The sequence below is a fragment of the Artemia sp. Qi Xiang Cuo genome, chromosome 17, assembly GCF_049724085.1.
Source record: "Artemia sp. Qi Xiang Cuo chromosome 17, ASM4972408v1, whole genome shotgun sequence".
Lineage (NCBI taxonomy): Eukaryota > Metazoa > Arthropoda > Branchiopoda > Anostraca > Artemiidae > Artemia > Artemia sp. Qi Xiang Cuo.
This window is the reverse complement of record NC_142810.1, coordinates 30,777,628-30,801,154: the sequence shown is the minus strand read 5'-3', so window position 1 is coordinate 30,801,154 and position 23,527 is coordinate 30,777,628. Positions and strand designations below refer to the sequence as shown.

Below are 23,527 nucleotides of genomic sequence, written 5' to 3'. Positions count from 1 at the left end.
TGGCAGCAGGGGTGAGTCCCAGGAGTAGCACCTCCCTCTCTACTGAAAATTAGTTTTTTGGCATTTCATATTCGCAACTCCCCTCCACCCTCAGAAAGGCTTTTTGAGCGGTGCACTTTTCTAAGGCTTTGTTTTTTAATTTTATAAGACCATCTCTCGAAAACTATAAAATTCTGAGCTGAAAAAATATTTTTGATGTTTCAGATCACCCTTACTCCCAAGAAATGTTTTAAAAGGCCCACTTTTTCCAGTGGTGATTATTCTTTTCATAAAGTGTTATGAGAAATTTTTGCTTTAGCAGAAAGAGTTAGTGAATGAGGGTGGCGCGACCATTCCCTATATCAAATAATTGAGAATAGTTTTTAAAAATAATTAAGAATAGTTTTAAAAACGGAAAGAAGCCGGTCAAACAAAAAAAAATTCAAATGAAGGTGAAAGGCAGCATTAAAACTTGAAGTTAACATGTATCTTGAAATATATGAGTGTGGACTCCCTCCCCTAAAGCTCCACTCTTAATGATAAAGTTTAAATATGTTATCATACTAATCATAATAAAAGAAAGCATAAGTTAAAATTTACTTTTAAAAGGAGGGCCAGAGATGGGAGCCTTCCTCATCCATAGGATAATTTACATTTGTCTAAGTTTTAACTTTGCTCCTTCCTTTGATTTGAAAAAATAGTATACTTGAATTGCTTTAACCTGTCATTGACCCTGACTTCCCACATATACGATTTATTTTGGGCAAAATATCACATTTAAAAATCGGATACAGAATTCGCATGTTAACGCGATAATTATCATAGAGGATCTCACTAAACAATTTATTTGCATCCGATCTTAAGTAGCAAAAATCAGCATATTAATTCAGCTTTTAAAAATAGCCTGGGTAAGGCCTACATCTTGTCATGTTAGGGTATGGGACTGGGATGTATCAAAAATGTCAGTAATGATGACATTTGATAATAGCTCTAAGTGAGAAATCAAATGGTACATTCTTTTTTTTTCTTTTTGACTTCTGTTCTAGCTTAGAAACTAGTTGACTACTCAAAAGTACCACTGCTAGAATCAACCTGCCTTATTCTAGTCTAGATATTTAACTGCTATATCCAATGAACGCCTTTTTGTGCAGAGCCCAGGCTATATTGCACAAAATGAAGCAAACTACTCTATATTTTTTCAAATTGGGCCTAGTTATCTGAATTGGCCTACTAATCTTAGTTTCAGCAACAATTTCTTATGAGACTTTAGCCCGTGCTTTCATTACAAGCAGCCTATTTTAATGGTCTTTATCAGCTTTAGGGTAAAGCATTCTATAATTTCTGATTAACAAATTCAATTTTAATATCCGTTTTGATTTTACCCAGCCTATTCATTTGATACGATTTATTGATGAAGATTATCGAAGAAGTTAAGAATTATGAATTTGTACGATATTTTGGAAAATCAGATAAATTTTAACAGAAATTCTTGGAAAGCTGCGACATTCGCATATCTTGCCGAATAATCGTGTTTGCATGCGAATAATCGTATATGTGGGAACCCTGGGTGAGGATGAGTTAACTCTCTACAATCTTAGTTCCGAAGAATTCATTGAACGACAAAAATCGTTTTCCCTAGTAATGGTATTGGTAGCCAACACAGTCAGAATGACTTTTAATCTGAAAACAACTTCATGTTCATTGTAGAATTTTTTTTTTTTCTATGGTACTCCAAAGTACAAAAAAAATATTTGCTTAAAATCTTACTTTGCTAAACACAATACCTTTGGAACAACTGGCATTTTATCAAAACAACTCTGTTTTAAGGTGTGTTTAATTCTGTTTTAAGATGTGTTTAATGTTTTAATATCCATGTTTTAATATTTAATGCTTTAGTATTTAATTTTAATGTTTAATGTTTAAGGTGTGCTTAATGTTTAATGTTTAATAATGTTTTAGTTTCCCTCCTTCAATATCCCTCCTCCTCCTCTTCACATCATCTTTTGCCGTTTCTGTTTTAGTTGAAGAACAAGTAAAAATATCCCTCCTCCTCCTCTTCACATCATCTTTTGCCATGTTTTGGTACCTTCAATATCCCTCCTCCTCCTCTTCACATCATCTTTTGCCGTTTCTGTTTTAGTTGAAGAACAAGTAAAAATATCCCTCCTCCTCCTCTTCACATCATCTTTTGCCATGTTTTGGTACCTTCAATATACCTCCTCCTCCTCTTCACATCATCTTTTGCCGTTTCTGTTTTAGTTGAAGAACAAGTAAAACTGAACCCTTCAATTCTGCATTATTTTCAAATGAAAACCCTAATGTGTCTGTTAAACACGCTTGTATTTGCGAAGTTTTGTTTTATTTTTGGCGGTAAAACCTTTTCTGCCTTATGTTTACTTGTATAAGTGTCAAGCTTATCTTGTTATTCATTAGATAAAATCGTGTTTTCTTATTTTCAATGATTTGTTTTTCTCAATTAATGGATATGCACCAAATCCTACAAATTCTTTATCTTATGAAGGAAGGTGTCACATGAAGAAGTTGCGCAGAAAAATACTAGAGATGCGATGATGTTTTCAATATCGTTTTCATCTAATATTGGTGGCACAGGCACACTTAACGGCACCCCTCCAAACCTGGCCATGAAAGCCACTCTAAATTCGTGAGTCAGTATTGCATGACTTGCTAAGTCTGGAAGCATCTATTGATCCAGTTTTTGTAGTTAGTTACTTTAGCTATTATAATTTACTAATCAAGGCATAGATAAATATAATATAAGGCTTTGTTTTTCCTTTTTCAAAAATTTTAATAAGAGCTTCCAAAACGTTAGCTGAATTCTGGAAGAGTTGAATTAAACAACATCTAATTTTACACTTCTGAATCTAGTAAAAATTATTACAATGAAGCTTTCTCGTACTGTATATCCGGTTTTATGCTAAATGATCTCAGATATGCTGCCCGTATCATTTATTCCACCCTATCCACGGCAAGGAAGATAGTTTAGTTGTAATAGTTTTCAAGTACTTTTTTACCGAAGACTTTCTTCTACGTTAAGGATTCATTGTATATACTCCAAAACGGCAATACGTATATTTTCAACTCAAAAGTAACATAATTAAATGTGTTCCATCCTTTTTTTTCGTCCTGTTGCTATCCCTTTTTGCTGCCAGGCCACTCTGAAATATATAAATATCCATCGGTTTTACTCAGTCAATTTAAGAACTTGCGAATCCTTTCCCCGTGAATCCTAATCATTGGCACAGGCTTGTTAGTTCCTAATATGAAGAAATGAAATAGCTGAACGTCATCTCTTCTAGAATAGCTTATTCCAGATATTCCTGTTTTAAAATTTTGTTGTGAACATTCTACTCAGTTGAATCTTCAACGTTTTTATGTGAAACTTCACATAAGTTCGCCATTTTTTGCTTAATCTTGAAAGAGACTGTCAAATTTAATTACAAATCTGGGTGCGGGACCATTGCTCTAGGAATCAAAACTTAATTCAATGAAAAAAAGGGTGTTAAAAGAAAATTGTATCTTTACAACTGCTGATACGAGTAAAGAATATCAATTTTGGTCTGAAGCTTATATATAAATACAGAAGAAACGACGTCTGTAATCTGACAATGCTATCTCTTTCAATCAGCAATTTTTTGTCCGGGATTTTTTCTAGATCTCTCTTCGTGCAATGCTAGTCTTTGTAATCTATATAATGAAATTTTTTGGATATTTTTCAAATAGTTATTCTTTTACGCATCGAATCTTATTTTGGATTTTCTCTTTTTATTTAGAAAAATACATATTACAATCTAAAAACGGGAATAGTCTAAATATTTTTCAATGTATTGATGTAGTAAATTGTTTTAAAGTGCACATGGTATTTGCAGCCTTTTGACTAAATATGAATAAATTAAATAAATATTGTATTTTCCTAAAATAAGTGCACAAAGGCACTAGCCGGAGTGGAGTAAAAATAAGGAAGAAACAAAGACTTCACATTAATAAACGCCAATGCAAACAGGCAGCAGACTCCAAAAAACTGACGTCATTCAACAACACTTACAGATTTAGACAAACAACTAAGATAGGGTGACCTTAGTTATAGGGAACGTATGTCAGGTAGAAAATTATTTTTTAAAGGAAGGACATTGACAATATTAATATCTGCATTTCAAATAATATAACACTATTTCAAGCGGTGTTCTCCAAAACTCCATCCCAATGGCTGTCATCATTTTTGAAGAAGAGCATCCCTGCCAGCGTTCAGATTATTAGGATAAGCCGACCTAGTATTTATACAAACACATTTGTTTGAAGTGGACTTATATCTTATGCAAATTAGCTTTTTCATTTGCCATTTGCACACCTTTTTCTCACGAAAAAGTAATAAAGTTTATCTAAGGCATTAAATTTCGTAAGGTTTAAAGCCCAAAATAATTTAGATTGTTTCGTATCTTTGCCATGATATTTAAACCTTCCAATAAATAGAGACCAAATCATTACGTCTCTTTAGCAGAATTTAAACTTATCTGGAGGGAAGGTGGGTCCTATTATAAAAAAGGCATTTTTATCATTGCATACCATAAAAGTGAACTATTCTACACATTTTGTCCTAATTTTTCATACTTGTGGAGGATTTGAAGCTAAACAACTCCTGGACTAAGCTAATGCCGCATGTAAAAGTTAATGCATAATATTTAGAACGTTCAAAGCTCAGCCTAACTTGGTCCATGAAGCGTTGTTATAAAGGAATGCCGTTCAAATGGCTTTGAAATGCTTTATTCTTATTTGCATATTTCGTATGGCTACAAATTAAAAAAAAAGGACTTGTGAATCAACCTATAATTTTAGCTGGTGGAATATGATGAAAGCTCTAATAAGGCTCTAAGTGTTCACTTTTAGTGTTTTATGCATAAAATAAACTGACCCAATACAGTAAAGATTTAGAAGCCGTATATACTATCTGAATCGTATATACATCTGAAGTATTGTTAGCTGTCTTTTATATTTTAGCTTAATACGACCGAGGCGTATGAATCACAGTAATCATAAATAATTAAGTTTATAACATTTTAAAATGCAATAGTAATTGCCTCCGATATTTTATGAAGAACATTTTCAGACCCTAGACCTTCGTATCGAAACAACGTGAGATTTGGAAGTTTTATTGGTTATAATACAATTATTTCACCGTGCTCCATTACACTTTTATTAGCCCTCAATTTTATTTAGATTTTAAAAAATAAATCCAAGCTTTAAGAGCATTACGTTTCCATTTGCCCTTTCTTGAATATGTTTCTGGTTCGTTTCAAGTTTGACCTCAAATTAAAACAATCTACCACTTTATACTACCAGATTCTCAGAAGACTCAAAAAATATCGGTAAAAAAATCAGCAAGTATTTTTCTACAATTATTATCGAAAGTTTCTTAGAACCACATCACGCTTTATTTCTCATTCACTTTAATAAAAGGAATACTCCATTTTGTCCAATTTTTGGCTTATTCGTGACCCTGTTAAAATCGCTGCATAGGATTTTAACATGAAATGCATCTAATTTATTAAACCCTCAACTTTCAACATAACTAGGGTAGTTACATAAGAGAAACTTGACACTTAGAAACAAAATAAATTGGATCATAAACCCATCATGTCAACATAAACCCTCAACTTTCAACATAACTAGGGTAGTCTTACGTAAGAGAATTATGTTTGTAAACTTGACATTTAGAAACAAAATAAATTGGGTCATAAACCCATCATGTCTAATACCTGTAGCTCCTTGTGGACCACTGACTTGCTGATGCAACCAGCACATATGTCAGCACTGCATAAACAATGTAAAACTAAATAATTTTCAAGCGTTCCCTATTCAGCAAAAACAAATATGTCATGCAATTTACTGAAAAACTCCTAAAGACTAGAATTAAGGTTTATTTGTGAACAAGCAGCAGACCGGTATTCAATAGTAAATTTGGTCAAATATACTGAAGTGTATTCGTTACAATCAAAGGGTCTTTCAGTTAAGCATCGGCAAAATTTTTGCCATAAAGATTTAGGGCCTGGGAATGGTGGCTCCTCTCATATACAAAATAATTTATATTCTTTTTAAGGAATAATGTCCCTCTTTACTATCATTTGTAAAGCAGTTATTTAAAAAAAAAATTAATATAGTTCCAGGTGCACAATCAGAGCTCTATGAGCCTGAGCTTTTTTTTCAAACCCAAAATAAAAGCTTCGATCAGTCCTCATTTGTTATCTTTACCAAAAAAGAGGAATAGTAAAAAACGGGCCTAATGCATGACAGAAACTACAAAAATTTGTAAAGTATACTAATCATATATGCTATTTTAGGAGGAGTAAGAAGAATGTCTTACGCGCTTCTTTACTCGCCGTCGCCTATTCTGCTAATATTGGAGGGACTGGGACAATAATAGGCTCGTCCCCTCAGCTTGCATTTAAAGGCATCCTAGCCACGTAAGATTAACTCACTAACCCTTTTTGTGCATGTCGTTCTTGGATCTTGCTTATTATCTCTCTTACTCCCTCTTTCTCTTAGTCTATTTCTCTCTTTTTTGTTGTCAACGGTTTTCTGCTTGCCTAATTCTATGCAACACACTTGTCAAGGGGCTTTCAATCTTTGTTTCAACTTTTCTTCTTTATCTTTACTAGAATTTTGAATTTAGCTTATACCAATTATAGCGCACCTTTGACAAGCTACTATTGCGGCACTATTATCGGGTAAGTTACCTTTTTAGCTCAGTGGTCCTAATGAAGGAACGATTAGCCTAAAAATCGGAACTTTTCAAAAGTGGGCAATTTTCTGTGCTTCTTCAGGCAGTTTCACATTGAAGTTTTGCTTTTGAAATAAAAATAAACCTTTTATCATGTTCCGCATTTATAATGTAAATATACTTGTTACTGCCTGGAATTTTGAAAAGCTCTAATTGAATGAAAGCTAACTTTCTTTTAATTTCACTGGTTAATCAGCAGCACCTTGCTATGAAAAAATTTCAATCTTGTTCAAACTATCATAATTTTGTGAATTTATGGAATAACGAATTTTTCTGTTCAGTAAAATAAAACACTGATGACTGTATCGTTTAAATTGCAATTTCACATTGGTCTTTTTTTTAGAATGTATAACGGGTTCATGACTTGTTCGTAACATCAATTTCGGTAGGAAAAAGGAAGACCTTGAGTAGCCGGCAGAAAGAAAAGACTAATTTATAAGACTCTCGATGGTTTTTCACCAGCCATGACATTGATATTTTTAGTAAACGATTTAAATTCTCCGAAAATTTTAAGATAAAAAGAAGAAATTTTATTTTCGCAACTGAAAATTTATTAAGAGAGTGAAATTACAACTTATTTGTATGGTAACTTATTTTTCTCATCAGCTGTTGTATCAATGTATAGAAATATAAGTTTTTAGCTTTGAAAATGCAAGTTGGCATTATTTGGAATCAAGGATTAAGTAACCATAATAAAAAATCAAGAAATCATGCTATTTTTGCTGATAGCACTGAGAATTTCATGCTATGATGTGAATTTTTTCAAAATTGGTCTATATTCTTAAATATGCCCATACACTTTTTCTTTAGATGTGTCTACGAAATAATGATCAGCAAGTCATGCCAAAGTTCGGGAGCACCAGTTATAAGAAAACATTTCTAAAACCTCCAAAACATGATTTATGTTTCTGCTGTACAAAAATTGTATATTGTTATATGTTTTTAGTAAACCGCTAGTTCTTCAAAGTTTTTCACATGTAAAAAATATCATGATTCAGTTTACTTGAGTTAGCTTTTCACTTAATTTTACATATATATGGGGTGTAGTACTTGGGGTGAAAAGCAATAAATTTATCCTTTTTAATTTCAACTTTGGTCTTTACTTCTGTCAGAAAACTAGGTTTTTTAATTAATTACTTTTATGATTTATCATAGATGGAGCGATTAGTTGAGGTGCGCAGATAAGTTAGATCATTAATCTTCTTGATTTAGAAACACACCCTGAGGGTGAAAGAGTGCAAAATATTGAATATACAATGTTATAGAGTAATCAATGTAAGTAATCAAGACCTAACATTTTCAATTAAGTCTAATTTATTCTTTGTAGTTATAAGTAGAACTTAGGAGGGCCACTACTCTCAACTTTTCTTAAATTTCTGTCTTATCCCAAAAAATAAATCCTGGTCAAACTTTGACATTAATCCAGCTTTTTGGAAACATATTTAATGCATGTGTTTACGTTGTTTTATTCTCCTTTAATCTCCTAGTTTATACCCTGAACAAACTGACATGAATTTTGCCACTTGGATGGCTTTCAATGTTCCTGGGATGCTAATCAACGTATTTATTGCTTGGATTTGGCTTCAATTACTATTTATCGGCTTCGACTGGTAAGTTGCTTCCTTTTTTGCTAGGAATGTTTTGCTTTTATCATTTACTTTGTATTGCCAGGTAACATCTAATTCAGTGCCATCACAACCTCAAAGTAATAGATTATATATAGCATCAGTGGTGGTTTTCTAAAAGCACACCACATTGAAATCTTTTCTCTGACGAGCCATCTCGAGCTACCTCATGGAGGCAACAAAGAAAATCCACAGGAACACGCCTTACTCTGACTACCTGCAAGATGGGACATTTCACATTGAATACTTGAAAAATAGCTTTCTCAAACACCGCACTTCAACCGGAAAGGTCTCCGGAACAATGTCATTCTTCAAAACCCGCCAATCGATTTTTTCGAAAGAAAATCTAACAGATCGACACTAAAATAATTCCTCGGCAAGAAGAGGTTGAATAGTGGGATAATTGGACTTAAAGCCATAGTGGTCTGACACTATGAAGAGTGTTTCCAGGGAAATATGCTAAGATTTCAGCGAAGTTTAATGTCCATTTTTCTATTAAAATATTTCTTTGAATTTATTTGAATGGGTTATACCCTCAATTTTGTGCCCTTTTCCTCTATGTCCTTCTCGCTATCTAGTTATTTTTCAACCAGTTTGTTTAAAACGAACATCATCAAACTGTATACTGTATCTCGGGGCCATTGGGTATCCAGGAGACGGGGGTGGAACACAAAGGGTTCAAAAGTTCGGCTTTGTACTATCCGATCCATGTTGTTTCTTAAAAGCTTCTAAAAAGCTATAGTTTTGACTTATGGGTGGATACCCTAGTAACACTAAATTTCTCCAAGATTCACATTGTATTTTAAATTATAAATGAATAGCGTTTTAACGACAGTGATGTCATTAAGAACTATTCCCACAATGACCCATGACTCGAAAGAGGCATAAATAGTCTATACACTTGAAACTGGAGGAGGTAAAGGATTATTAAAATTGTTTTGAACAATTTTCACCTGATTTTTAACTTATCGGGGTCGCAACGGTAGCTAGCAGCCTAGTAAGAGACGATCACGTCCAATACTAAGAAATACAATAGCCCATAACTCTAAAAAATGTAGTCAGGTCAAAACACAAACTATACTATTAGAATCGCCTTGTCCGAAACCTCTATGTAGGAAATACACAGATCATTGACTTGAATATTGAAGAAAATCCATTGGCCTGAAAAACAATATAATTGGCTTGAACTACGATGTTCTGCATCGACGGCATTTTGTTTTCGTTCTTTCTCCTCAGCTAGCAGGTCATTGGAACATCTTAGAAAGATGTTTAATGGCACATTTGAAAGGAAAATGATGTATTTACCAACCTTTAGTATTTAACAAAATATAAATCTCAAAAATATTTAAAGTCCACAAATACTCTCGTAAAACCCTCATTTATTTGTCATATTGATCACTAGCCTGTTTGCAACATTCAGGCAAACCGTCTGGGTCGCAGTGTTGGGAAATCAGGAAAGTTTGCTTCACTCAGTTGCTCTAGACCAGTGGTTCCCAACCGATTTTGACCCATGCCTCACCTAGGCATTTTTAAAATCCCTATGTCCTTCGTTATATTTAAATTCTGTTATTCAAAATTCTATGTGTATTTGCCTGAAGGAAGCTTAAAAACCACTAACTTGGTATCTTTTTTGGGGTCGATCTCTAGGCATATTTTATAAGATGAAAAATATTGCCTGAAGGGTGCGCCGAAGGGTGCACGCCGAGGGGTGCACGTCCTGCCCATAACGCACCAAAACATTACCATGCCTCATTGGTGGGGCTTGTGCTCCACGTTGGTAACCACGGCTTTAGACATTCGTAGTTTGAAGTAGAATGACTTGAAAGTCATGTTCAGCTTTTGAAAAAAAACTCTTGGGTTTAGAAGAACCTAAATCCAAGGATTGTCTATGTTGTTAGGGTCATCTAGTATCATCTATGATGTAAAAAGCTGATACAAACTAACACTGAAAGATTCTTTCCTTTTTTACACCATATCACAAAACCCAGAACAAATATTGTTCATGTCTAAAAACAGTATAATTCCTTCTAAAAAAAAGGTTTCAAACTTGTTTCAGGACTTTTGTCAAGCTTAACCGGTCATTATTTAAATGGAAAATATTTTCAAATAATTTCAGATTTGTTTCTTTATAGATTAGATAGCTCTTCTTTCCTAAGAGAAACGTACAAACACGTTCGCATATATTCATTTCTCACACACATTCGTAATCCTAAGGACCCTAAGCAACCCACTTTTTCTAGCCCTACCATAGTTGTTTGGTTACTATATAGCGGTCTTATTTAGGCTCTAACTTAACGAAAAGTGGAAAGAAAGATATTGGCAACCATGACAAGAATTTTCTAAGCTTGGAAAGAAAAGTCGCATCAGTATTATAAAATGATCTTGGTTAAAAAAGTAGATTTTTTTTCCACGAATTGTTGTGGTCAACATTCTCTTGCTAATAAAGCACAGATAAGTCACAAAAATTACCTTATTAGTTCTCGACTTAAATTTCCTTTTTCCAGAATAAAAAGCATTGCATTTTAATTTCTTCTAGGAAGGCAGAGCGAAAAAACAAGCTAGCACAGAAGAAAGCAGAATCACTAATTAAAATGAAGCTTAAAGAGTTGGGTCCTATGACATTTCACGAAGCAATGGTTCTCACCTTATTTATCATTTTGACATTGCTTTGGTTCTTCAGAGATCCACAATTCATTCCTGGTTGGGCAGCTCCTTGGCATGAAATCGGAATGTAAGTGTTTAAAGTGGTCAGTGTGCAGTACAGAAAAATGAGCGTCATAAACTTGTAAGATCCGAAGGAACCGAGGACAATATCACTTAGAGAAATTTATAAACACATTCTTATGCTCTAAGAGTTTGTTGAACTTTTTTTTTTTCAACTGCTAAAACATAAAATTATATTTTGCTTTTCTGGCTCAACCAAGTACTGTCAATTATTTTTTGGCAGTGGCACTATATGTTCCCACTATAGCGATGTAAAGTTACTATAATTCGGATTTTTTCTTTGGTTATCCAAGTCCTTTAATGTGGGTATATTTCATAAATGTTATTCTTTTTTTTGGGGAGGGGGGGAGTATTTCACCCTATTAAAAATAATTCACTCTAGGTAATGTTATCACAGTATTTAATTGTATTAATTGAAAAAAAAAACTTTCCGAAAAAGAAGTTTTCTAAAGAAAAGTAAAGGACATATTAACTTAATATCAAAAGAAATAGAAACCTACAGTACTTGAAACGAACAAAAATCTCTACAAACAGGTGTTTGAGTTTTACCCCCTTCTCTCACTGTAAAAGTCTAAAACCTATTGCATCATTCCCAATTTACTGAAAACTATACGTATTTTGAACAGTCTTGGAAAGTAGAAATAAAATCAAACTGAATGTTTGATATATAATGCTATTAATTGTTGAAAGATCATCAGTTCAAGTTTTTATTTCACTGTAATTTTATTTTCATTTTCAATGCTGCAATAACTGGAAAAGAAAATAGCACCAATGACATTAGACTTTTAAAGTTAGAGAAGGGGCAGTATCCAAACTCTTGTTTGTAGTGAAGCTTTACTTGTCTTGAATAGTCTTGGGAAGAACTATTAAAATTAAACTGAATATTTAATATACAATTATATTAATTGCTGAAAGCTCATCAGTTCAAAATTTAATTTTACTATAATTTTATGTTTATTTTCAATGTTGTAATAAGTACAAAAGAAAATATTTATAATATAATTCGTTTTCAATAAAGTGCCAATGATGCAGTAGGTTTTAGACTTTTACAGTGAGAGAAGCGTTTTTTTCGCTCCGTTTTTGCAAGATTTCCGAGAAATCCTCAAAATTTCGGGAATGTGAAAGCCGCAGGGCCCAGTGGGACTATTGGTAAATCCTGGTCTGGTATCACTGCAATTTTTATTTTATTTTCAATGTTGTAATAAGTACAAAAGAGAATATTTGTAATATAATCCGTTTTAGTAATTGAGCCAAATACTCAGTAGGCATTATGCTTTTACAATTAGGGAAACGGGCAGTAGCCATACTCTTGTTTGTAGTGAAGAAGTTTTGTTAACAGATAATGAAATTAAACTGAATTCCCATGCTTTTTGGAATAGAATAATGTTAATATTTTTTTTGGTTAGGGGGGGATGGAGGGAGGGCGATGTGTCAGCTCCCATGATTTTTCAAATAAAATATCGTTAATAAGTTGTTTTTTGTTTGTTTTTTTTTGGGGGGGGGGGGGTGAATTGCTATAATTTTTGAAATAGAATATCATTAACAAATTGTTTTTTTTGGGGGGGGGGGGGGCATGCAGAGAAGGCCAGGGGTCAGCTCGCTTAATTTTTGGAATAAAATATCGTTCGTAAGTTTTTTGAGTGGGGGTGAGGGTTTGGCTTATCTGATCTTTGAACTATTTTCAAAACCCTCGCATCAGAACCTTGTATGCCCCCTGGACATAACATATAACACTTGCTCCAGGGCTCTGGGGGTTTATGTTGATCCTGGAGTTTTTGTTAACAGATCTTTTGACTTATTTTAACAAAATGACTATCTCAAAAATTCAATTGGATGGATTTGAGGTAAAGAAGGCAGGAGGACAAGTTGCCCTTCGGTCCATTTCGACTGTTAAAAAGGGAACTAGAACTTTCAATTTCCAATAGAAGGAGCCCCCGACGGGGTTATACGATCATTCCTTCCATAAAAACCTTATATGCCTTCGGGTTCTGGGGGGGGGGCTGTGTAAACCCCGGAGTTTTTATTATATGATCTTTGGTCTATTTTGGACACAATGAAAATCTCAAAATTTTGATCGGACGCATTTGGGAAAAGACGGTTTGTGTGTGTGGGGCGGGGGGGGGGGGTTCTTGTTGCCATCAGATCACTTTTGAATCTCAAAAAGGGAACTAGAACTTTGAATTTCTAGTCATTTGAGTCCCCTCCAAAAATATGCCTCCGGGCATAATTGACAATCCTTCCCCAGGCTCTGGGGGGATTATGTGAACACCGAAGTTTTTTTATCTAATTGTTGGACTATTTAAAAAAAATGGCTATCTCAAAATTTTGACTTGCCCACTGGCTCTAGAAGGTTTTGCTAAACCCGGAGTTTTTATTATTTTATCTTCAAACTATTTTCAACAAAATGGCTATCTCAAAATTTTGTTGTGGCACTGGTTGCCATCAGATCACTTTTGACTCTTAAAAAGGGGCTAGAACTTTGAATGTCTAATCATTTGAGTCCCTCCGTAGTTTATACGACCACCTCTTCCTTAAAACGTTATATAACCCCGGAGCACAAGTTACAACCCTTAGTTCCCACGTGCTCTGGGGGGGGGCGCATGCTGATCCCAAAGTTTTTGTTATTTGATCATTGGACTATTTCAAAGAAAATTGCTATCTTAAATCCATCGGATGCATTTAAGGAAAAGAGGGTGTAGGGGGGGGGGGGTAGATGCCTTCCGATCCCTTTTGACTCTTAAAAAGTTAACTCAATTTCCAATCAAATGAGCTACCTCAGAACTTTATGCAACCACCCCTTAGATAAAAATCTTATATGCTCCGGGACTTAACTTAAGACACTTGCCACTGAGCTCTGGGGCGTTCTGTCGACCCTGGAGTTTGTTATCTGATGTTAGAACTACTTTCAATAACAAGCCTATCTCAAAGTTTTTATCGGATGGGTTTGGGGAAAAAAGGGCGGGGGGTTGGCTGACCTCCGATCACTTTTGACTCTTAAAAAATGAACTATAACTTCCAATTTCCAACCAAATGAGCCCCCTCTGAAGTTTTTACGAGCAGCCCTTCAATAAAATACATATATGCCCACAGGGCATAAATTACAACGCCTACCCCTGGGGGGTTTTGTCCACCCCGGAGTTTTGTTATCTAATCCTTAAACTAAGATTAAAATTTTCATCTGAGGAAAAAAGTGCGCGGGAAGCGCCTCTGGGGGGAAAAATTGGAGCCTTATGGCCTTGAGTTGTTTTTTTTTGGGGGGGGGGGGCTAGTTACCCTCGGATAACTTGACTCTTAAAAAGGGAGCTATAACTTTCAATTTTAAATCATTTGAGTCCCCTCCGAAGTTTATACGACCACCTTTTCCGTAAAAACCTTATATTTCCCCGGGACATAAGTTATAACCCTTCCCCCGGTTTTTTTTTTGGGGGGGGGGTATGTTGACCCTGAAGTTTGGTCATCTGATCGTTGGACTATTTCAAACAAAAAAGCTATCTCAAAATTTTGATCGGATGTATTTGGAGAAAAGAGGGTGGGGGGGGGGGGTCACTTTTGATGAATCTTAAAAAGATAAATAGAAATTTCAATCTCCAATCAAATGATTCAACTCTGATGTTTATGCGACCATCCCTTATACAAAAGCTTATCTGCCCCCGGGGTTTAACTTACAACACATCCCCTGGGCTCTGGGGGGCCCTACGGTTACTTTTGAGACTTAAAAAGAACACTAAAACTCCCGGTTCTCAATCGAATGAGCCTCCTTTAAAGTTTATATGACGACCCCTTCCATATTAAGTGCCTCTGGGGGAAAAAAACAAATAAATAAATAATAAGACATTGTAGCCGTAGGGGTCTTTACTATAGGCAACGCTATAGCGTAGCCTCTGATAGTATTTTGATTTTTTTTTTTTTTCAGATTCTTTCTTGGATTTGCCCTTTGATAAACTTCATGGTAGGCTTTTCAATACCCTCTATTTTCTAAAGACAAAATGTCTTGTTAAGGCATATTTTGTTCTTAATAATATTTACAGTCCATTTAAAATGGTGACTTTGCAAAGATTCGGTGGTAAAACCATAATGGGCTGGGGGCCTCTGGCCTCCTTCTCCAATATTTTACTGAGGCACTTTGATTCTTTGTGCTAAAGTCGAAAAGCATTGCCCTTTTGGACATATTCAGTTTGCCTTAAGAAGTCATCATATTCATCAACACAGACTATATACGCTTATTTAGCTCTCCAAGCCTTAAACCACTTGACTTTTCTCGCTTATTCAGCCTACATTAGAAAAAGAACACATTTGAATTTCTTGAAATGAATAAGCAAGTTTAAATTGTCTTTTTCAGGGATAAGTTTTAATGTAGATGCGTATTCTTACTTAGTGTTTGTTTACCTTTCCTTGTTTCCAGATGTTATGCCTAGCCATGGAAGCAAAGATAGTACCTTTAGTTGCACTGGGAGCAACAAGTCAGTGTAAAGATTAGCGAGTGAAGTTACAATTTTGCAAAATGGATCGCAAAAAAAAATTCGGCTGGAATACAGAGTTGATCAGAGATAAAGACGTATGACCAGAAGTCGGAGGGGTATTGGGGATAAGGACACAAATCAATGTGTGTTTGGGTTGGGGGTCAAGTCTGCAAGCATTTTTGGTGGGGAGCTACGTTTATAACAAAAGAGAATTTTGTTAAGCGTTCCATTTTATCAAAACATTTTTGAAATTGTTCTTCTAGGGAAAGCAGCCCCCACCTTCCCATCCCTGTCACTGCTATTGCCGGGAGATATATGTGATTATTTTTACCAAGAAACTTCATTTTAGCTATAACTTAAAGAATAAAATTTTGGCAATTATGCAAAAGGATGTTGATCTTACTCACTGAGGTAAGGGCTCACATTCTCACTGAGGTAAAGACATTGTTTTATAATTACCAGCCAAACTTACAAAATAATTAGAAAAGTAGCAATGCAGCATATTCTCAATATAACTTACTCAAACGTAAACAAATAAAATTTAATCAACCTTTTCATGGGCCTATTTTTATCTTTAAGTAATCCTGTCTCGCTGGGATAAATGACCAATCACCAGCTAATGATTTTTCACTCTTTTCCGCAGCTTCTTTAATTGATACACACTTCAAGAAAACCCAAATATATAAGAACAATTAGAGATGCATCAGCAAAAAATATAACATTCTATTAATATTTGGAAAGAAATATTTAAATTCCCTCATGATACAAATGTTGTTTATTCGTTTAGCTATAATTTAGATAAGAGTAATTATGCTGGACACAGATTCATAAACGAATGAATTCAAAAGGTTTCTTCAAAAAGGAACAATGTTTGCATTTCTAATGCTGCTTTTTACTTTAACTGATCTAAGGCTCAACTAGCGTCGTCTGAATCTAAACGCTACGGCTCGTTAGATTATATTTAAAACGAGATGGCAGCTGTTTAGCATAAGAATCGGCAAACAGAACGAGGTGATTTTTTGACAAACGGTCAACAAAGCAATACCCTATGTGGGTAATACAATTTCCGAACAGCTTATAAGTAAAATGTCATATTCAAGAAGTCATCTTCAAAATATGTGTATATTTATTGATTTAAGAACGCGTCGCTCAGAGAAAGAAAAAGACGGAGCACAAATAAAAAAATAGAACATAATTAAATGCAAAGTAAACACTTAAACACAACAGACATTTTGACAAAAAAAAATTTGATAAACTTTATCCTGATTATTTCTATTCCTGAATATTGGATATTTTCTTTTTAGTCAAGTTGAAGACGCCACAGCAGCCATTTTGATTGTGACTTTGATGTTTATGATTCCTGCTCAACCTGATTTCTGGTGCTTACGACCAAAAGAAGGTAATTTTCATTATCTAAGCTTCAATGTTCTTTCTTTAGCAAGCCAAATTCCTTCCACCACTGCATAAACGTTTCAGTATGTCTGTAATCGTTTCAAAAATTATGCATTAAAGTAATTAACGTATTTCTGTAAATAATATATTTCTCAAAAAATGTATGTATTTATCTATTTCTAAAGCTGTATTTAAACATATTACCAAGACTCACTTTTTGAGGAATGTTTGCCACCTAAAAGTTTTAGTACAGCTAAATTGTGAAACTAATTGGAAAAGGCTAGTTTTTGAAAACTTGGCTCTGCTTCGCTGAATAGATGGGTTCGAATACAGCTTAGTAAGAGTATGACAGAAATTATTGAAGATATATCTTACTATTGTGAATAAATTGTAAGACGTACTGACAATTAACTCTTATTTAGTTTGGACATTTTCGAGTGACACAATTTAAATGCTAATCAATTAAACTAACACCATAATTTCTACTGTAAATTGATGGTTGAAACAAAAATCTCAAGAATATGAAATACTAAAACTAAGGAATACTTAAAGGATTTTTTCAGCTTTTGAAGGGTTAACTCTGTTAGCTAATGCTGCATGTTTTTCAAAACCTAAACAAATCAAAAAGGGTTAAAATAGTTTCCTTGTAGTATTGCTCCCCAAGATATGTCTTGACTCTTGGTCTAGTTTCTCTAATCCCCAAGATCCCATCCCTCGACTTGTCGCGATATTTTTGTAATTTTTGTCTGTGTTTTCGTAATTAATCAGATTAGAGGAAAGCAAATTTACATTTCAAATCGACGTTGTCTTACATCTGTATCAGACCAAGAGTATTTTTTTCTTCTATTTCTATTATCTAATCCTCCTATTTCTACTATCTAATTCTAGCAAGTGGAAAAGTCAAAGCAGGACCTGCCCTTTTGAACTGGCAAGTTTGTCAAGATAAGATACCTTGGGGTATAGTTCTTCTTCTAGGTAAGCTTAACTTTAATGGCTCGGGCCACAATAAAAATTTCTCTTGGAAAATTTTACTGAAATACAGTGCTGCCAAGTTTGATTCAGCACCGACTATAAAGGAGTTTGCAGGGAAGCTATCTCAGACTAGTTAGTAGGATTACCAAAGAGTCACTCACAAAAGTTGTCATATTAACGATAATGTAAGTCTATTTGACAATGTTTGTTTGACACTGTCATTGTTTGAAACTATATTTCTAAGTAATTTGACAATAATACAAGTCTGTTCATTAGAAAAAAAGATATACATTTGTGAAGATTTTTCTTAATGCTAATTGCACTTGGGAAACAACCAAAAAATTATCTTGAAGGGGCCTTGCAGCCCTCCCAACCGACGAGCTGGGGATACTTCTGAGATTTATGAAGGTGTAAAATGTATTTATACGAATAATGCATCATATTTATTCCGAAGAATTTCTTGAATCCACTTCCCAAAATGTACCAAAGGGATCTTATTGTCAATTGGGATCAAAATTAATCTTCAACGCATTGTTATTTTTATCTGCATGTCTTTCTTTTTTGTACACAATATGTTTAATTTTTAATGTTAATGTCATCGAATCAGCTCCTTCTATAATGAATCTGGTACGTTTTCTAGCTTTCTCCGGTCTCTCCCCCTTTGTAAACTGTAACCATGTATATACTCCCAACTTACAGCTGTAAGTGTTTCATTTATAGATTGCGTTTCAAACGGTAATTTTAATATTTAAAGCACATACAACCAAATAAAATCTTTCAGCCTTTTCAAATATTAAGAAAAATATCAGGATTTTCTATTGATTCGCTTTTGTTCATTCATTCGCTTCTGTTACTACTTTCATTAAGTGTTGAGATAAACACTTTCACTCTAAGGCTCTTAGTCATTTTGAATTTGATGGTGTTTTTCATGAGGATCACGCTTATCCCTTTTTTCAAAATAAGCACAAATTTATCATTTAAAATTCAAATTTTCATTATTCTTTTGGAGTCAAAATTTTGTTTGTCAGTTTTAAGTCTTGTTACTGTCCCTGATAATCTATTAAAGAAGAAGCGGTGGCCCTTCTTAGTCATCTTTTTAATTATTCCTCTACTTTTAGTGAACAACTGCAAGGCCGATTGCCATAAAACTTTTTTTTTTTTTTATATTTGGAATTATCAAGATTATATTGCACGACGTTTGAGATACTCTATGGAACTTTGAGCTATTGAAAATTCTTAATAAGGAGTCTGCTTTTGTTTTCTGTTGTTTTTTTTTTTGTTGCAGAGACTAAAATTGTAGGAAAAAAAACAAACAAATAATATAATATTTACAAATATAAGAGAAGCATATTCCGAATATAGCTAGTTGTGCCGAAGTTTAACAAAAAGAGTTTGCAACACTTGCCACTCGAATTGGACAGTAATTAATCAAGGCATCGACCAGAGATCAGTCATGAGAAAGATTTTTGTTTGCCTTTTTTTTAAGGAGAGTGAAAGATGATTCAAGCCCCTCCCTTTCTCTCTCTCTCTCTCTCTCTCTCTCTCTCTATATATATATATATATATATATATATATATATATATATATATATATATATATATATATATATATTCAAGTTTTTGTTATCTTCTTTGTCTCGGAGGCGTATGTATTTTTAGAGTTAATTAATAAACTATGAAACAAAAAAAAACCTTGAGTTTGTTCTCGAACTTCAAACCAGAGGTGTCTTTAGGCTGCGCGTTTGTACCCAAAACATTTATAGCACCAAGGGTAAAAATAATTGCTCGCACATTTAAATCTCCTGGGGTGGGTTCAAGCTTTTGTTCTTATTCAGCATACATTGGCTAACTATAAAAATAATTTTTCTGTAGGTTTGACAAGAATCAATTTTAAAAGTGAAAAGAAATTGTCGGAAATAATTATCTTTTTAAACAAGTGTTAATGAGTTAATTGATTGTCACAAATCTATCATGTCTATGCATTTTTAGCAAAAATAATGGTGGTAGTACCGTTTGTCAAAACACCCAGTGAGACTGAATATCGTTGGCAAAAATCTAGTTAAATTGATTATTTTGCAAGAGTCTCACGGTTTTAGCTTGAACATTTTAGTCGTTTACTCAGTGTCGAGATGGAGAAACCTGATTTTATACGTATTGTTTCTTCTATATATATATATCTTTTCTAGGTGGAGGATTTGCGCTTTCAGACGCAGTAAAGGTTTCAGGCCTTTCTGACTGGCTAGGAATACAACTTGAAGGCTTAAAAGTACTTCCACAGTTTGCAATTTTGGTTATAGTCTGCGTCATGACAGCAATAGTCACAGAAGTTGCTTCAAATACAGCTACTGCAAATATTCTTCTCCCTGTTTTGGCAAAAATGGTAACTTATCTATAATATCTTCAATTTATTTAATTAAATTAATATTTTTAATCAGATTAATATATAGCCATTCTATATGAAACAGTAATAAAAACTATCAATTTTGTTCTTGCTAAACTAGGCTGTGTAAATTGTATGTACAAGCTGTGTTCTGGTCATTAGAAGACACAGGAAGTCTTAGCTCTACTCCTCTTTGTGACAGTTTTCGCTTGTTTTGAGTTTCACTTGGTTTATTTATTGTAATTTCTGTTCGTTTTGGGTTCCATTTATTTTTTAATGGTGATTTATGGTAGGTTTATGCTGGAAAAATTATTTTAATTTATTTCTGCTCGTATTTGGTTTAATATAGCTCTTCACTTTTCTTTGGAAAACATACTTTTTGGAAGCAGTTATTTTTAATTAATTTCAGTTCGCTTTTAACTAACATAGTCTTTTTAATTGGTTAAGAAAAGATTACTTTAAATCTTTTTGTTTTGATCAAACAGTTCGTGGTAACGAACTGTAAGTAAGGAGCGACCCGGCTCAATGGTAACCGAAACTCTATAAAACGAGTTTTTGATAGCAATAGATACATCAAAAGAATCAGATTCCAATGCTGAATTCAAATATATAATTTTCATCAAGTTTAGTCCTACCCATCAAAAGTTACGCGCCTGAGAAAATTTGGCTGATTTTCGGAAAAAGAGGTAAAGACCCCTTAAAAATTATTGAAGCTTAAAGAAATTCATACCATCATATTCCGCGTATCCGAGAACCCTACTGTAGAGGTTTCAAGCTCCTATCTACAAAAATGTGGACTTTTGCATTTTTTGCCAGAAGATAGATCACGGATGCATGTTTATTTGTTTTTTTTGTTTTTTGTTTTTTCCCCAGGGGTGATCGTATCGACCCAGTGGTCCTAGAATATCGTGGTAGGGCTCATTGGAACTGAAATTAAAAGTTCTAGTGCCCTTTTTAAGTGACCAAAAAAATGGAGGGCAACTAGGCCCCCTCCCGCACTCATTTTTTTCCAAAGTCACTTGATCAAAACTTCTAGATAACTATCTTTTTCAACATACATGAAAACGCGATAAAATATTAATTTTAGAATGATTCTTTCATCCGCAGTTCTCAGGGAAAGGGTTAAAGCTATGAGCTTTGCCCATTTTTCACATATAATATTAGTTATTGGGAAGTATACAGACGTTTTCAGGGGGGATTTTTCTTGGTAGGTGGGGGGAGGGGATGAGTCGTGGGTTATATGGGAGGATCTTTCCATGAAGGAAGTTTTCATGGGGGAAGGGACATTGCTATGAAGGGGGCGCCGGATTTCCCAGCATTGTTAAAGAAAAAGATCAGAAATTAAATAAAAAAAAAGAAGTTTTTCAACTGATCAACTGATTTTTATTAAGGGGTCATTTTTAAGGAATTGGAAAAAAAATTGAACCTTAGCTTAAAGAGCAAGGTATTGACTAGGGGGTGAACCCCCTATTATACGTATTAAAAATATACGAATATAGAAGTACGCTACGTAATTTACGTATATTTATTAATAATAAAAACGTTCGTAAATAAAATTAAACAAGTTTCGAGAAAGCCATTTAACCAAATAAAAGCAAAAATTAATATGTAAATTTTGTTTTAATTATTCATGTACGGTGAGCCAAAATCAAAACTTGCATTAATTCAAAAACGTTCAAAAATTAAATAAAAAACAATTTTTTTTAACTGAAAGCAAGGAACGACGTTAAAACTTAAAACGAACAGAAATTATTCCGTATATGAAGGGGGCTGTCCTCTCCTCAACGCCTCGCTCTTTACGCTAAAGTTTGACTTTCTCACAACTCTATTTTTTTAAACAATAAAAAAACTTTAGCGTAAAGAGCGAGGCGTTGAGGAGGGGACAGCCCCCTTCATATACGGAATAATTTCTATTCTTTTTAAGTTTTAACGTCGTTCCTTACTTTCAGTTAAAAAACTTGTTTTTTTTTATTTAATTTTTGTTTTTCTATAAGAATCCAGATATTGGCTTACTATTTATATGTTCGACGAAATTTTGCAACAATTTATAATAATAGTTAATACTATAATACTTTGGTTTGATCGATAACAGGGAAAATATTGAAATATGTGTCTTAAAAATCTCCATAATCTTTGGGATTCTATAGAGCTGACGAAATTCTAACCCCCATCATGATACAATCTTGAGTATAGACAAATATTAATCAACTATCCCCCTCCACATGCCCTGAAAGTTTCAATTTATTTCCATGAATCTTTCCTGGGATATCACAGATTCACCCTTTTGACCAACTTGGATGCACATAGTGTACTTTGATTTAGCTCAACTTCCTACTCAACATTCCCTAAGAATTTTAATTTAAAACCCTTAGCCGTTCCTGTAATATCGCAGATATGCTCTTTGGATAAAATTGGATGCACATAGCGTCTTTTGATTTAGTTTAACATCCCCAAAATATAACCTGAAGGTCCAACGTAATACCTTGAGTTTTTCCTGGGATATTGCGCAGACACCATTTTGACTATCTCAGTGCTCTTAGTTTATTTTGATTTAGTTTTACATACCCCTCAACTTTCCTAAAAGTTTAAATTTAATACCGTATTCCATTCCTGAGATATTGCATATGGGCTATTTTGACAACCTGGATGCACATAATTCTTTCAACTTCGTTCAATAGTAGTAGTAACACTAGTAGTAGTAGGAGTAGTAGTAGTAGCAGTAGTAATAGTACTAGTAGCAATAATAGTATTAGTCGTAGTAGTAGTATTCGTAGTATTAGTAATAGTGGTATCAATAGTAATAGTAGCGGTAAGTAGTAGTAAGCAGTAATAGTAGTAGTAGTAGTAGTAGTAACAGTGGTAATAGTTGTAGTAGTAGTAGTAGTAGAAGTAAAAGTAGTAGTACTGGTAGTAGTAGTAGCAGTAGTAGTAGTAGTAGTAGCAGTAGCAGTATCTGGGGTATCCTTTGTCCGAGAAGCGCGGGTTCGATTCCTGGCGTGTCCAGTTATTTGGTTTGGGACGGGAGTGAGTGGTGTGTTATAAGCTCAGCCAGAATCGACCCAGCTCTAAATGGGTACCTGGAGAAATCTGAGGAAGGTAAGCAGGAAGGGTGTGCGAAAGCAGAGGATAGCTCACCCCAAAACCCCCATTATACTTCCTGGCTGAAGGGCCACGAAACGAAGATCAGCACCGCCGGTTTGGA

The 23,527-nt window shown here is 34.1% G+C and overlaps 1 protein-coding gene across 1 annotated transcript in view; it reads left to right on the top strand.

Moving 5' to 3' along the window:
• Positions 1 to 23,527, top strand: part of LOC148942100 (Na(+)/citrate cotransporter-like) — a 213,176-nt gene that overhangs the window by 150,769 nt on the left and 38,880 nt on the right. The window contains exons 4-10 of the mRNA XM_089103231.1: positions 2,501 to 2,641; positions 6,333 to 6,455; positions 8,260 to 8,382; positions 10,934 to 11,128; positions 16,886 to 16,980; positions 17,862 to 17,948; positions 20,132 to 20,325. Of these exons, the coding sequence (XP_088959357.1) occupies positions 2,501 to 2,641; positions 6,333 to 6,455; positions 8,260 to 8,382; positions 10,934 to 11,128; positions 16,886 to 16,980; positions 17,862 to 17,948; positions 20,132 to 20,325 (958 nt within the window). The remainder of the gene's footprint in view (positions 1 to 2,500; positions 2,642 to 6,332; positions 6,456 to 8,259; positions 8,383 to 10,933; positions 11,129 to 16,885; positions 16,981 to 17,861; positions 17,949 to 20,131; positions 20,326 to 23,527) is intronic.